The sequence below is a fragment of the Erinaceus europaeus genome, chromosome 1, assembly GCF_950295315.1.
Source record: "Erinaceus europaeus chromosome 1, mEriEur2.1, whole genome shotgun sequence".
Classification (NCBI taxonomy): domain Eukaryota; kingdom Metazoa; phylum Chordata; class Mammalia; order Eulipotyphla; family Erinaceidae; genus Erinaceus; species Erinaceus europaeus.
Window position 1 is genome coordinate 77,345,006 of NC_080162.1, and position 16,446 is coordinate 77,361,451.

The following is a 16,446-nucleotide window of genomic DNA, read 5'->3' on the forward strand; positions in this document are numbered from 1 at the left end:
TGGACTCTCAAGTGTGAGATCCTGAGTTCAGTCCCCACCTGCACATGTACCAGAGTGATGTCTGGATCTTTCCCATGTATAAATAAAAATAAAATCTTTAAAAAAGAAGGAAAGAAAGGAAGGAAGGAAGGAAGGAAAAAGAAACTGCATTAGATCTCCCAAGATCATGGGTATGGGCTATTATTATTTATTTTTTTTTTATTTATAAAATGGAAGTATTGACAAGACCATAGGGTAAGAGGGGCACAATTCCACACAAGATTATTATTTCTTTTTTAAAATTTTTTAAATATTTATTTATTTTTCCTTTTGTTGCCCTTGTTTTTTATTGTTGTAATTGTTGTTATTGATGTCGTCGTTGTTAGGACAGAGAGAAATGGAGAGAGGGGGGAAGACGGGGAGAGAAAGATAGACACCTGTAGACCTGCTTCACCCCCTGTGAAACAACTCCCCTGCAGATGGAGAGCCGGGGGGCTCAAACCGGGATTCTTAGGCTGGTCCTTGTACTTTGCACCATATACACTTAACCCACTGCACTACCGCCCGACTCCCAAGATTATTATTTCAATAACTATATTTATATATATTTGTCCTTTTTTTCTCCCTAAGGTCCTGCCTTCTTTTCTAAGTTACACCTACTTCTGAGTATCCTTCTCTCTCTCTCTCTCTCTTTTTTTTTTTTACCTCTTCTCTCTCCAGATCCTGATGGAACTAGAGTGCAGAGCCCTCTGGTCATCTTCCCTTAACATTTACTCCTCTGGGAGTATGGACCAAAATTCTTTATGAGGTGCAGAAGGTGGAAAGGAAGGTCTGGCTTCTATAATTGCTTCTCCACTTGATATAGGTGTTGACAGGTGATCCATAGCCCCAGCCTGTTTCTGTCTTTCCTTAGAGGTGTAGTTTCTTTTTATTGCTAAGTATTGATAGTATTCCATTATACTAGTGTGCCATAGTTTATTAGTTTACCTGTTGGAGAACATTGGGTAATTTTATTTTCAATTATTAGATATACTAGAAACATTTCTGTACAGGTCCTGTGTGAGCATACATTTTTATTTCTCTAGGTCGGATGATTTTCTTTTGTTGAGGACTGTTTCATGCATTGTTTGACAGGATAAGAGCTTCCCTGGCTTCTGCTTACTAGATAGATACACTATACCACCCCCTACACTCCCACTTGTAAAAAAAACCCTAACAAACAAAAACAAAACAAACAGAAAAAAACCTCTCCAAAACAAAATAATTTTCGAATTTGAATCTCTGTTGTAAAGTAAATGTTGGGGCTTGGATGGTGGTGCACCTGGTTGAGTGCACATGTCACAATGTGCAAGGACCCAGATTCAAGGCCCCATCCCCACCTATAATAAGGGGGAAAGCTTTGCAAGTGGTGAAGCAGAGCTACAGGTCTCTCTCTCTCTCTCTCTCCCTCTCTCTCCCTCCGTCCCTCCCTCTCTCCCTCCCTCCTTCCCTCAGACTCCTCTTCCCTCTCAATTTCTGGCTGTTTCTATCCAATTAATAAATGTTTTTAAAAAAGTAAATGACTAGGAGTGGGGTTGTTGTGTTATATGGTAACTATTTTGAACATGCAGCCCTAGAGATTGAACTAGTAGGACCCTCAAGCCTATGAGTCTGACGCTCTACCAGTTGATATATTTTCTCTAGCTGCAGACCCTTTCTTACATTTAAGGTTGAATAACAAACACTCCAGTGTGTGTATGGACCACATTTTGCTTATCCATTCATCTTTTTATGGAGAATTAGGTTGTCTCAATATTTTTTAGTTTTTTGTGACTAATTCTGCTGTAGAAGCATTGGTGTGCAGATGTCTCTTTTGAGATCCTCCTTTAAATTCTTTTGGGAATATGCCAAGAAAAGGAATTAGTAGATCATATGATAATTCTGTTTAAGAAATGGAGAAACTGCCAAACTGTTTCCCCAAAGTAACTATGTCACTTTACATTCCTACCAGCAGTGCCCAGGACTGCCCTCTATACATTTGTTATTTTCTCTGTGTGTGTGTGTGTGTGTGTGTGTGTGTGTTTTGCAAATCCTGGGCTTTACTAGTTGAGTTATTTTCCCTGACTTTTTGGAGCTTTTTTAGTAACCATGCTAATGGATAGCTCATTACGGTTTTGGCTTTCATTTCCCTAAAGGTTAGTGGTGGTTCCCTAAAAGTTAGTGGTGTTAGTATTATATATATATATTAAAGAATTTATTTATTAATGAGAAAGACAGGAGGAGAGAAAGAACCAGACATCACTCTGGTACATGTGCTTCTGGGGATCAAACTCAGGACCTCATGGTTGAGAATCTAATGCCCTATCCACTGCGCCACCTCCCAGACCACTGTGTTGAATATATTTTCATGTGTTTACTAACCATTATTTGAAGAAGTGCCTACTAAAGGTCTTTGTCTTTTTATTATTTATTTATCTTTAACCAGAACACCACTTGGCTCTGACTTATGTTAGTGTGGGGAACTGAACCTGGTGCTTTGGAGCCTGAGGCATGAAAGCCATTGCTTAACTGCTGTGCTAGCTCCCCAGTCTCCTTTGTCCATTTTTGAAACTTTAAAAAAAATATTTATTTACTTATTTATTCCCTTTTGTTGCCCTTGTTTTTTATTGTTGTAGTTATTAATGTTGTCGTTGTTGGATATGACAGAGAGAAATGGAGAGAGTAGGGGAAGACAGAGGGTGAGAGAAAGAGGGCTTCACCGCTAGAAGCGACTCCCTTCACGTGGGGAGCCCGGGGTTGGAACTAGTTTCCTTATGCCTCCCCTTGCACTTTGTGCCACTTGCGCTTAACCTGCTGCGCTACCGCCCAACTCCCTGAAACTTTTTTTTTTGGTGGTGGTGGTGGTGGTAATTAAGTTCTAATTGTTCTATATATATTCTGGATATTTTCCTCTAATGACTGGCATACCTGTACTATTCCTATTCACTATATTCATAGTCTCTTTTGTACAAAAGTTTTTAATTTATGAAGTTAAATACATCTGTTTACTTTTGTTGCCTGGGTCTTTGGTGTCATAGCTAAGAAATTACTGAATTTTTTGTGAGTCTCTTGCCTGTCTCATTCTCTAAGATTTCTGTAGTCTTAGGTCTTCAAGGTTTTCATTTGTTTATTCTCAAAAATTAATTTTTATTATTTAAGTCATGTGTGAAAGAGTTTTGAATAAGAAAAAAGCCAGGGCACCACTGGCACATGAGTTATCTGGATTGGAACTGGGAACCACATGTATCCAAGTCAAGTATACAGCTGTGTGAGCTATGGCTGCTTAATTTGCTTTTGATTTTATGGTGTCAGATAAGGGTCCAGCTTTATTCTAAGCTGTTCTAAGTTTCTTCATGGTTTTTTAATGCAATTTGTAAGTGGAATTATTTTCTTATTTAAATTGTTAGTAAATAGAAATGCACTTGACTTTTCTGTGTTGACTTTGTATATCCCTGATTTGCCGAATTCCTTTATTATTAGTTCTACCAGATAAATTTTACTTCTTTCTGGTTTGGAGGCCCTTTAAAAGTTTCTCTTTCTCACTTAGTTGCTCTGACTTGGGCTTTCAGTAACTGAGTTGAATGAATATAAGTGGTGAAAGTAGGCATCCTTGCTTTATTTATGGTTTTTGAGGCAATGCTTTTATTCTTTCACCGTTAGGTAAGATGTTGGCATCCCCCCCCCCCCCCGTGTGTGTGTGTGTGTGTGTGTGTGTGTGTGTGTGTGTGTATCAAGCTCTGGCTTAGGTGGTGGGAGATAGAACCTGGGAATTTGGAGTCTCAGGCATTAAGAGTCTCTTTGCATCAGGCATAAGAGTCTCTTTGCATAACCATTATGTTATCTCCCCCACCCGTGTGTGGCTTTTTAGACTTTAAAAAGAAATAGTAATGAGAGTGTGAGCTAGTGAGACACAGAAGGCAAGAAAGAACTAGAACTTCAGTCTGGATTGTAGTGCTAGGGGTTGAACTCAGGACTTCATGCTTGCAAGCTTTGTGCTCTACTGCCGTGCAGCATCCCTAACTGCATCTATGGGGTATGTGAACTTTACTCTGTTGAGGTAGTTCTTTTTTTATTTCCAGATTGTTGACTGCTTTTTAAAAAAATTTTTTAAATTTTATTTTCCCTTTTTGTTGTCCTTGTCTTTTTGTTGTTGTTGTAGTTATTGTTGTTGTTATTAGATAGGACAGAGAGAAATAGAGAGAGGAGAGGAAGACGGGGAGAGAAAGATAGACACCTGCAGACCTGCTTCACTGCCTGTGAAGCGACTCCCCTGCAGGTGGGGAGCCGGGGCTCGAACTGGGATCCTTATGCCGGTCCTTGCACTTTGCGCCACCTGCGCTTAACCAGCTGTGCTACCGCCCGACTCCCCCGTTGACTGCTTTTTATGGTCAAATGTTATTAATTTTTTTCCCTTGTTCTTTGCCAAGATTACATTTTCAGATAGACAGAAATAAGTATGGGTAGAGACACCACAGCATGAAGCACTAACATTTCCTCTAGTGTTGTAGTCTCTCATGTGGTATTCTGGTGGCTTGAACCTGGACTGCCTGCATCGCAAACCAGACTCCCTCCCAGATGAACTATCTTGTGTGGTGATTTGTTCAGATACATTTTCTCCATCAATTGAGTTGATAATGTTTCCCTCCATTTTGTTAATATGGTGCATTACTTTTATTTCTCTTACATGAACCTTCTTCCATTCCACTTGGCTATAGTATATATATTTTTAATGTGATGAGATATGTGTTTCTCTTTCATATCTGTCATTGTTTACTTCATGTATTTTGTTTGTTATTGGGTTCAAAAATAACAATTATTGTGTCTCTGTTCTGTATTGGACCTTTTATTAGTATATAACACCATTTGTTTATTACAGCTTTTTAAAAAAATTTATTTTTTTATTTTCCCTTTTGTTGCCCTTGTCTTTATTTATTTATTTTTTTACTGTTGTTGTAGTTATTAGTGTTGTTGTTAATGATGTCGTCATTGTTAGATAGGACAGAGAGAAATAGAGACAGGAGGGGAAGACAGACAGGGAGAGAAAGATAGACACCTGCAGACCTGCTTCACCACCTGTGAAGCGACTCCCCTGAAGGTGGGAAGCCGGGGGCTCAACTGGGATCCTTAAGCCAGTCCTTGTGCTTTGCACCATGTGCGCTTAACCGATTGTGCTACCGCCCGACTCCCTTATAGCTTTTTAAAATTTAAAGTCTGTTTTGTCTGACAGTAACATAGCTGCTCTCTTTTGGTTCCTGTTTACATGGTTATCTTTTTCTATCCTTCATTTTCACTTTATTTTATTTCTGGCTCTGAAATTAGTCACATATAGATAGTATATTATTAGATTATGTTTTTAATTCATTCTTCTGATCTCTCTTTTCTGGAGAATTAGTTCATTTACGTACAAGGTACTGACAAAGAGGATTTTTTTAAAAAGATTTTATTTATTTATTAATGAGAAAGATAGGGGAGAGAGAGAGAGAGAGAGGAAGAACCAGACATCACTCTGGTACATCACTCTGGTGCTGCTGTGGATTGAACTCAGGTCCTCATGCTTGAGAGTCCAGTGCCTTAGCCACTGCGCCACCTCCCGGACCACCAAAGAGGATCTTCATTATATTATTTCTGTGTACATTACAACTTTTAAATGCATTTCTTTTTTATTTTTTTAGTACCTATTTTATTTATTTTCCCTTTTTTGTTGCCCTTGTTTTTATTGTTGTTATTGATGTCATTGTTGTTAGAGAGGACAGAGAGAGATGGAGAGAGGAAGGGAAGACAGAGAGGGGAAGAGAAAGATACACACCTGCAGACCTTCACCACCTGTGAAGCCACTCCCCTGCAGGTAGGGAGCTGCAGGCTCGAACCAGGACCCTTATGCCAGCCCTTGCACTGGTCTTTGCACTTTACACCCTATCTCTCTCGATTTCTCTCTGTCCCATCCAATAACGACAGCAATAATAATGACTACAATAATAAAACAAGGGCAACAAAAGGGAATAAATAAATATAAAAAATAATAATGAAAGAAAAGGGAGACAGAGGTACATGCAGTAAATCAGATTTGCAGTTGATCTTTATTTCTTTTTCTTTTTGTCTTTTCTTTCCCTTTTGTTGCTCTTGTTTTATTATTGTTATAGTTGTTGTTATTGATGTCGTTGTTGTTGGATAGGACAGAGAGAAATGGAGAGAGGAGGGGAAGATAAAGAGGGGGAGAGAAAGATAGACACCTGCAGACCTGCTTCATCGCCTGTGAAGCGACTCCCCTGCAGGTGGGGAGTCCAGGGTTTGAACCGGGATCCGGTCCTTGCACTTTGCGCCATGTGTTCTTAACTCGCTGTGCTACCACCCCGACTCCCACTCTTATTTCTTTTATTACTGTGTTTAGGCAATATTTTCTAGTGAAAGTAGGTCTTCACTACTCTAGGCAGGATTTTTTCCAGATAGAGAGAGGGAGAAGAAATGACGCCACATTGCTGGAGCCTCCTGCAGTGTGGTGGGAGCTGGGCTCAAACCTGGATCAAAGTCATGACAAAGCAGTTACACTATCCGGGTGAGATGTTTTGCCAGCCCAATTTTATTTTCTTCTTCTTCCAGGTTTTTTGTTGGGAAATCATGCCTACACAATTCCACTGCTACCAGCAAACTATTTTTAAAAGATGGTGACAGAGGAGAGACATCACAACATTGCTCCATTGCCCATGAAGTATGAAAGTTAAAATTTCAAAGGTAAACCATTAAAAAAAAAAAAAACTTAAGATAGTGCACAAATTCCAAACCAGTGTTGAGGGGAAAAAAATATTTGAGAGATAAAAATTGTATAAAAAGAATATAAAAAGTAAAAAAGAAACATGTAGGAAAAGGACTTTTACAAAATAAAGAGAGATTAAACATATGTATCTCTGTCACATTTCAAATTCTATCTAGGCATAAGCAAAGGAATTTAAAACATTAAAAAATAATGTGGAGGTCCCATTCAATTTCCAGCACAACATGTACCACAGTGGTTCTCTGACTTCTCTCCCTACCATGAGATAAAGTGAATCTTTAAAAATGGCCGTTGGGGGGTGGGAGTAGAGATAATAAGTACCTTCAGCAAACTACACAGCAAATGGCACAGTGTTAATTGGAAGCATATATGAGTTCGTTGACTACTAGAGTAGGGGAGGACTCATCTAGTAAAGCACACCCTTTATTTACCATGTGTAGGGACTTGGATTCAAGTCCCTAGAACCAAGTGAAAGCACTATGTACAGGGGAAGCTTCAGTGGAGCAGTGCTGTGATCTCTCTCCTATCACTGTTTTCCTTTCTGTCTGATACTCACAACAGTTAATCAGTATTTTTATATTTTACCTGAGTAATACAAGGATCTTAGAATGGTTAACTCCAGTAATTTCTATTCCTGACTTAAATCTTTTGTGCTGATACCTTACATTTTATTTTCACATTTTCTCACTCCAAAATTAGACATTGCTTTGTATATTTCAGATTTACCTAGTGTTTATTTACTTTTTTTCACCAGTGTTAACACTTCATGTGACTTTATTTTTTTTAATAAGATAGAGAAATTGAGAGGGAAGGGGAATAGAGAGGGAAAGAGAAACAGAAAATGGGCAGGGGTATATAGCATAATGGTTTTACAAAGAGACTCATGCCTGAGGCTCCACAGTCCCAGGTTCAGTCCCCCACTCCACCATAAACCAGAGCTGAACAGTGCTCTGGTTAAAAATAAATAAGTAAATAAATAAATAAATAAATAAATAAATGAGAAACAGACACTTATAACACTGCTTCATCACTTGCAAAGCCTTCCTCTTGCAGGTGGGGACTGGGGGTGGGCACCACTTGGCCCCCCAGTATTCTTTTTTTTAAATTTTTTTATATTTATTTATTTTCCCCTTTGTTGCCCTTGTTGGCTTTTTTTTTTATTGTTATAGTTATTGTTGTTATTGATGTCATCGTTGTTAGATAGGACAGAGAGAGATGGAGATAAGAGGGGAAGACGGGGAGAGAAAGATAAACACGTACAGACCTGCTTCACTGCCTGTGAAGCGACACCTCTGCAGGTGAGGAGCTGGGGGCTCAAACCGGGATCCTTATGACAGTCCTTGCACTTTGCGCCACATGTACTTAACCCGCTGTACTACCGCCCAACTCCCTTTTTTCTTTTTAAACAAGAAGCTTATTTAAACAACAAGATGCTTGACTTGAAGGGAAAACAATCTAGGATTCATTTCTTATAGAGTAATTTACCTCAACTTAAAGATAGATTGCTCTACATGTAACAGCTGCATACAAAAAAAGTTATAAATTGTCCTTGGTTTTACAATGATAAATGATAACATTCAGATTCTCCAATTGAATAAGGTATGCAGGAACTTTTATTTTTAATATTTTATTTACTTTTTAGTTTAATGAAAGAGAGAGGCAGACAAACACCAGAGTACTACTTATCTGTGGTTTATGGTAGTGCTAGGGAATAAGCGTGAGACCTCACAGCTGCAGGGATGAGTCTTTTGAATAACCATTATGCTGTCTCCCCAGCCTGATATGCAGGAATCTTTATATATATATATATTTTTTAAACATTGAGAGCAAAATAATTTACTGGAATACCAAGATAAGAGCTGGATGAGCATGGCACTAGTAGAGAAAGGAGCTGTTGTCACAGAACCAGTATTTTCGCCCATACCATTAGCTATTTAGATTTAAAAAATGTTGTATGCTTGTGCACATACACCAGTTACTTTATGTATAATAAAAGAATGGGGAAAAGGAAATTGAAAGGACAGAGAAAACTATACTGTAGTAGTCAGGATATAATGGAACCAAGTTACAGTTTTCTATTTGAGAATGTCTTACTGGTCTGGAGGAATAGAGTCCTGGCAGAAAGTAGCAAGTTCCTTTTATACTTTGTCTGCTACTGGAACAGATCAATTGTATCCTTCATCCTCCATTTCCAACTGTTCAGGTTTATCTATTTGATTGATTGGCTGCCCATCCAATTAGAATCTGATCTGTCTCATTGACAATTCCTGTATTCACAATAGGCTTTCATTAGTTTACTAAATGGTATATGCCTCTTTTTTAAAAAAAAATTTTTTTATTGGGAGATTTATGTTTTACAGATGACAGTAAATACAGTAGTTTGCACATGCATGACATTTCTCAGTTTTCCACAAAACAATACAACCCCCACTAGGGTCTCTGTCATCCTTTTCTAAGATCTGTATTTTTCCCCAACCCCCACCCCAGAGTCTTTTACTTTGGTGCAATACACCAACTCCAGTTCAGATTCTATGTGTGCTTTCTCTTCTGATCTTGTTTTTCAACGTCTGCCTGAGAGTGAGATCATCCCATATTCATCCTTCCATTTCTGACTTATTTCACTTAACATGATTTCTTCAAGCTCCATCTAAGATGGGCTAAAATTGGTGAAATCGACATTTCAAATAGCTGAGTAGTATTTCATTGCTTGTATATATACCAAAACTTGCTCAGCCACTCATCTGATGTTGGACTCTGGGTTGCTTCGAGGTTTTGGCTACTACAAATTATAATGCTATGAGCATAGGTATACACAGATCTTTTTGGATGGGTGTCTTCGGTTCCTTAGGATATATCTCCAGGAGAGGAATTGCAGGATCATAGGGTAGATCCATTTCTAGTCTTCTGAGATTTCTCCGGACTGCTCTCCACAGGGGTGGACCAATTTACATTTCCCACCAGCAATGTAGCAGGGTTCCTTTGACCCCACAACCTCTCCAGCATTTGCTGCTGTTACCTTTTCTGATGTATGACATTCTCACAGGAGTGAAGTGGTATCTCATTGTTGTCTTTATTTGCATTTCTCTGACATTCAGAGACTTGGAGCATTTTTTCATGTGTTTCTTGGCCTTTTGGATCTCTTCTGTGGTGAATATTCTGTCCATGTTAGCTTGTTTTACTTCTTCTGCTCACAATAGGTCCTATAATTCTTTTTTTTCAACATTTTAATTTATTTATTAATGAGAAAGAGAGGAGGAGAGAGAAAGAACCAGATATCTTTCTGGTACATGTGCTGCCAGGGATCGAACTTGGGATCTCACACTTGAGAGTCTAACGCCTTATCCACTGCGACACCTCCCAGACCATGGTCCTATAATTCTTAACAAGCTCATAGCCTTTTGCGGCAACAGATTGATGCCATAAAGATGCAACCTATACAAACTCACTATCATAGGCTGGACATGGTAGAATATTGAGTTGCTGTGGAGGATTTGCCCCCCTCCATCAGAACGTCCACCATGTAGAGGGCTGGCTTCATGGGCGGGTAACAGATGACCCGGGACTCATGGCTGGGTTGCACGCAGTATCTCTTTATTCTTGTAGGACGCAGCGCAATCTATACCAAGCTAAGCTAAACTAACTACAAACAATCTTGTCCTTATAAATATGCTAGCCCAGTAGGGTGGGAACAGGATGCGAGGCAGAGAGGGTGGAGAGAAAAGTGACTGGTGAAAATCAGGGTATGACAAGGAGAGGGGGCGGAGCAGGCAAGAATTCTATCACTAAACCACCAATACCCTGGAGGGAGGGTGGTGCTTGTTAACAGCGGTTATGTAAATAGAATGAAGTGGTTATGTAAATAGAATAGTGTTAAGCAGGGGGGATTAAACTAATGAAACAGAAGGGGTTTTTAGAAGCATACCAACACATGTCCCCCCACTCTCGTTTTTGGATGGGGTTATTTGTTGTCTTGTTGTTGAGTTTGGCAAGCTCTTTATCTATTTTGGTTATTAAACTCTTATCTGATGTATGGCATGTAAAGAGCTTGTTCCATTCTGTGAGGGGTCTCTTGGTTTGGATAGTAGTTTCTTTAGCTGTGCAGAAGCTTTTAATAGGATGTAGTCCCATAGGTTTATGCTTGTCTTAGTCTTTTTTTTTTTTGTAGTTTTTATTTTTATTTTATTTTTATTATTGGGGAATTAATGTTTTACATTCAACAGTAAATACAATAGTTTATACATGCATAACATTCCCCAGTTTCCCATATAACTACAACTCCCACTAGGTTCTCTGTTATCCTTCTTGGATCTGTATTCTACCCACCCACGCACCCACCCAAGCCAGAGTCTTTTACTTTGGTGCAATACGCCAGTTCCAGTTCAGGTTCTACTTCTGTTTTCTTTTCTGATCTTGTTTTTCAAGTTCTGCCTGAGAGTGAGATCATGCCATACTCATCCTTCTGTTTCTGACTTATTTCACTTAACATGAATTTTTCAAGATCCATCCAAGATCAGCTGAAAATGGTGAAGTCACCATTTTTTACAGCTGAATAGTATTCATTGTATATATATATATATATATATATACCACAACTTGCTCAGCCACTCATCTGTTGTTGGACACCTGAGTTGCTTCCAGGTTTTGGCTATTACAAATTGTGCTGCCAAGAACATATATGTACACAGATCTTTTTGGGTGGATGTGTTGGGTTCCTTAGGATATATCCCCAGGATAGGACTTGCAGGATCATAGGGTAGGTTCATTTCTGCCTTGCGAGAGTTCTCCAGACTGTTCTCCACAGAGGTTGGACCAATTGACATTCCCACCAGCAGTGTAGGAGGGTTCCTTTGACCCCACAGCCTCTCCATCATTTGCTGCTGTTACCTTTTCTGATGTATGACATTCTCACAGGAGTGAAGTGGTATCTCGTTGTCTTTAATTGCATTTCTCTGACAATCAGAGACTTGGAGCATTTTTTCATGTGTTTCTTGGCCTTTTGGATCTCTTCTGTGGTGAATATTCTGTCCATGTACTCCCCCCATTTTTGGATGGGGTTATTTGTTGTCTTGTTGTTGAGTTTGGCAAGCTCTTTATATATGTTGGTTATTAAACTCTTGTCTGTGTATGGCATGTAAAGATCTTCTCCCATTCTGTGAGGGGTATCTTGGTTTGGGTAGTGGTTTCTTTTGCTGTAAAGAAGCTTTTTAATTTGATGTAGTTGGATTCATTTCATTGAAGATGTCTTTAAAATTTATGCAGAGAAGAGTTCTGCCAATATTTTCCTCTAAGTATCTGATAGTTTGTGGTCTAACATCCAAGTCCTTGATCCACTGGGAATTTACTTTTGTATTTGGTGAAATACAGTGGTTCAGTTTCATTCTTCTGCATGTTTCATCCTATTGTTTCCAACACCATTTGTTGAAGAGACTCTGCTTTCCCCATTTAATAGTCTGGGCACCTTTGTCAAAGATGTCCATAGGTGTGGGGGCTTACTTCTCGGCTCTCAATTCTGTTCCACTGGTCAGTATGTCTATTCATGTTCCCGTACCAAGCAGTTTGATGACAGTGGCTCTATAATACAATTTGAGATCTGGGAGTGTGATGCCTATGGTTCTGTTCTTTCTTCTCAAGATTGTTTTGGCAATTCTAGGTCTTTTCTGGTTCCAGATAAACATTTGTAGCATTTGGTCTATTCTCCTAAAAACTGTGGTTGGAACTTGATGGGGATAGCATTAAATTTGTAGATGGCTCTAGGTAGTATATTCATTTTGATGATGTTAATTTTGATAGCTTGTGTCTTCATTTTCATTGAAGTCTCAAAAATTTTGATTTCTTCCTTTATTTCCTCTTTGACCCAGAAGTTGTTAAGAAGTGTACTGTTGGGAGTCGGGCTGTAGCTCAGCGGGTTAAGTGCAGGTGGCACAAAGCACAAGGACTGGCATAAGGATCCTGGTTCGAGCCCTAGCTCCCCACCTGGAGGGGAGTCGCTTCACAGGCGGTAAAGCAGGTCTGCAGGTGTCTATCTTTCTCTCCCCCTCTCTGTCTTCCCCTCCTCTCTCCATTTCTCTCTGTCCTATCCAACAACGACAACATCAGTAACTACAACAATAAAACAACAAGGGCAACAAAAGGGAATAAATAAATATAAAATTAAATTTAAAAAATTAAAAACAAAAAGAAGTGTACTGTTGAGCTTCCACATTTTGGGACTATTGCTAATCTTTTGTTGATTGTTAAGTGTTAGTTTAATTCCACTGTGGTCTGAGAAGATGCTTGGGATGATTTCAATGTTCTTGAATTGTCTGATGCTGTCTTTGTGGCCTAATATATGGTCTATCCTTGAGAATGACCCATGTGGATTTGAGTAAAATGTGTATTCCAGTTTCTTGGGATGAATGACTCTGCAAATGTCCAATAGTTCCAGTTTATCTGTCTCTTCATTTAGCTCCCTTATGTCTTTATTGATTTTTCTGCCTGGATGATCTGTCAGTTTGAGAGAGTGAGGTGTTGAAGTCCCCTACTATGATTGTGTTGCTGTTAATACATTACTGTAGCTCTTTCAGTAGAAGTTTGATGTATTTAGATGGCTTCTCATTGGGTACATAGATGTTAACAATTGTTAAGTCCTCTTGGTTGACTGATCCTCTGAGCATTAAGTAGTGTCCATTCCTATCTTTTTTAATGTTATCTATTTTAAAGTCTATCATGTCAGATATGAGAATAGCTGTTCCTGCCCTTTTTTGTGGGCCATTGGTTTGTATGATAGTTCTCCATCCTTTCTCTTTAAGTCTGTGTTTGTCTTGTTGAGTTAGGTGGGTTTCCTGTAGACAGCATATTGTTGGGTTGTGTTTTCTGATCCATCTTCCTACTCTGTGTCTTTTAATAGGTGAATTCAGGCCATTGACATTTATTGATATCAAAGATTGAAGATATTTTAACGCCATTCTTGTAGAGTTTTAGAGTGTTTTGATATATGTGCTATCTGTGATGGTCTGATTGTTTATAGGAGACCTTTCAGAACTTCTTTCAGGGCAAGCTTGATGATGGTTGATTCCTTCAACTGTTGCTTGTCTGAGAAGGTTTTGATGCCTCCATCTAGTCTGAATGACAGTCTAGCATGATATAGTATTCTTGGTTGAAAGCCTTTTTCATTGAGCACTCGATAGATATCTTGCCATCTTCTTCTGGCCTGTAGTGTTTGTATGGAGAAGTCTGCTGTTAATCTTATGGGTTTTCCTTTGTAGGTGACTCTTTGTTTTTCTCTTGCAGCTTTCAGGATCCTTTCTTTATCCTTATTTCTTTGCATTCTAAGTATGATATGTCTTGGTGTCTTTAGGTCTGGGTTAATTCTGTTTGGGACCCGTGGGCTTCTTGAATCTTTATGTCTTTGGTGTTGTCTAGACTAGAGAAATTTTCAGCTATTATGGCCTGGAAAATGCTTTCTTCCTCTCCTCTTTCTTCCTCTGGTATGCCAATAATGCGTATATTGTTTCTTTTGAAGTCATCCCATAGGACTCTGTTGTTGTTTTCAGCATCTATTAATCTCTTTTTGAGATCTCTTACTTCTTTTTTAGTTGGCTCTAATTCATCCTCAATCTTGCTAATTCTGTCTTCAGCCTCATTAATTCTATTCTCTCTGCCCTCTACTGTTTTCTGGAGTTCATCTATTTTGTTGCCCTGTTCTGATACTGTTTTAGCTTTTTCAGCTAGTTGCATTCTTAGTTCAGCGATTTCAGCTTTAAGCTCTCTAATAACCTTGAAATAATTAGTATTTTCTTCCATAGTCTCATTTGTTTTTCCTGTATTTCTGATTATAATTTTTTCAAATTCTTTACTCACTCCTATTATTATTTCCTTAGCTAATGTTTGGATGTTGAAATTGTTATTTTGTGCTTCACCCTCTGGAGGACTTTTAGCTGGACTCTTGTCCTGGTTCGATTCTCCAGTATTTCTTCTTGTTGTTTTAACCATTTTATATATTGTTATGAGTTCCCTTTATCAGTAGTTTTCAAATTACTGATCACTATTGCCTGGATTGACTTGTGTCTAAGTAATTTAATTAAAGGGTTCACAGTGGTGGAAGTTAACAGTTGTTTCAATAGTATTTAAATCCCTGAGTTGGAGCTCAGTGGTTTAAAAGCCTCTTTTTTTTTTTTTTTAATTCCCTGTAGGCTATGGGAGCCTGAGGGCTTTTAAACTATCAATAGGCTTCAGCTTAATCACTGACTCCTGACTAAGAGATAAAGCAGGGTGTGGCAGAGATAATCCAGTGGTTATGCAAAGAGACTTTCACAGCCCCTCAGTTATGCCATGGAGATATAGGTCTTCTGAGTTTCCTGGCTAGATCTCTGTCCCCTGGTGTCCCTCCCTGTTGCTGCTCCAGATTCTGAGGGCAGTAGCAATGAAGACTCAGAGTTGCATTTGGTGAGTCTCTGGGGAATCCTCTCCTCCCTTCAGCTGTCCCCTTGTTGGTGGAGCAGACTGGAGGTGGTGTCTCAAATGATAAACTGCTGAACTGTTAGCAGTCACTTAATCTCTCCTTATGCTCCTCTCCTCTGTCACCAGCCCCGCGTGTTTGTACTCACTGGTGATTTAGTGGGTTCCTGTGGTCATTCAAGTCCTGCCTTGTTTCGGTCCTGGGTGGTCTCCTTTGGTATTCCTAGTTGATGCGGGAGACCTTTCGCTTCTTTGGTTAGGTTTACTCCTAGATATTTTTTGTTTTTGTTGCTATAGTAAAAGGAATTGATTTCTGGATTTCAATTTCTTCTAACTTAGTGTTTGCATAGAGGAATGCCACTGACTTTTGAAGTTAATTTTGTAGCCTGACACCTTACTGTATTGCCTGATGATATCCAAAAGCTTCTTGCTGGATTCCTTAGGTTTTTCTATGTATACTATCATGTCATCTGCAAATAGGGAGAGTTTGACTTCTTCTCTTCCAGCCTACTTGCTCCTGCCTGATTGCAATGGCAAGAACTTCTAACACTCTGTTGAATAGTAATGGTGATAGTGGGCAGCCCTGTCTAGTACCTACCTGATCTGAGTGGAAATGCTTCCAGTTTTTCACCATTGAGTGTGATGTTGGCTCTAGGTTTGCTACCTATAGACTCCACTGTCTTCAGGAATTTTCCATCTATTCCCACTTTTTGTAGTGTTTTGTTCATGAAGGGATGTTGTATTTTGTCAAAGGCTTTCTCTGCATCTATTGATATAACCATGTGGTTTTTGGTCTTGCTTTTGTTGATGTGGTGGAAGTTCATCTACGCCGATGACATCTGCTGTGCAACTCAGGCATCAAAGTTCGACATCTTCGAGGAAACACTCACGAAAGACATGTCTCTGATATCTGATTACTGTAAAAAATGGCGACTAATCCCTAGCACTGTAAAAACGGTATCATCTGTTTTCCATCTACACCATGCCTCGGCCTCGCGTGAGCTTAATGTGCAGCTTGATGATACGAGAATCCGGCATGAAGCCCAGCCAGTCTATCTTGGCGTTACTCTCGATCGCACTCTGTCATTTCACAAACATCTCATAAAAACTGCAACAAAGGTGGGCGCAAGGAATAGCATCATTGCAAGACTGGCCAGCTCCTCATGGGGAGCGAGCGCTTCCACACTACGATCATCATCTCTGGCATTATGCTATTCCACTGCAGAATACTATGCCCCAGTATG

At 39.2% G+C, this 16,446-nt stretch overlaps 1 protein-coding gene across 3 annotated transcripts in view; it reads left to right on the forward strand.

Annotated features, from left to right (window-relative positions):
- Positions 1–16,446, forward strand: part of ITCH (itchy E3 ubiquitin protein ligase) — a 126,086-nt gene that overhangs the window by 27,558 nt on the left and 82,082 nt on the right. Inside the window, exon 3 of one of the 3 annotated variants that reach the window (XM_060188659.1) lies at positions 6,595–6,726. The exons of the other annotated variants lie outside the window; for them this stretch is intronic. Within the exon in view, the coding sequence (XP_060044642.1) occupies positions 6,706–6,726 (21 nt within the window). The 5' untranslated portion in view covers positions 6,595–6,705. The remainder of the gene's footprint in view (positions 1–6,594; positions 6,727–16,446) is intronic. 3 annotated transcript variants of the gene reach the window in all.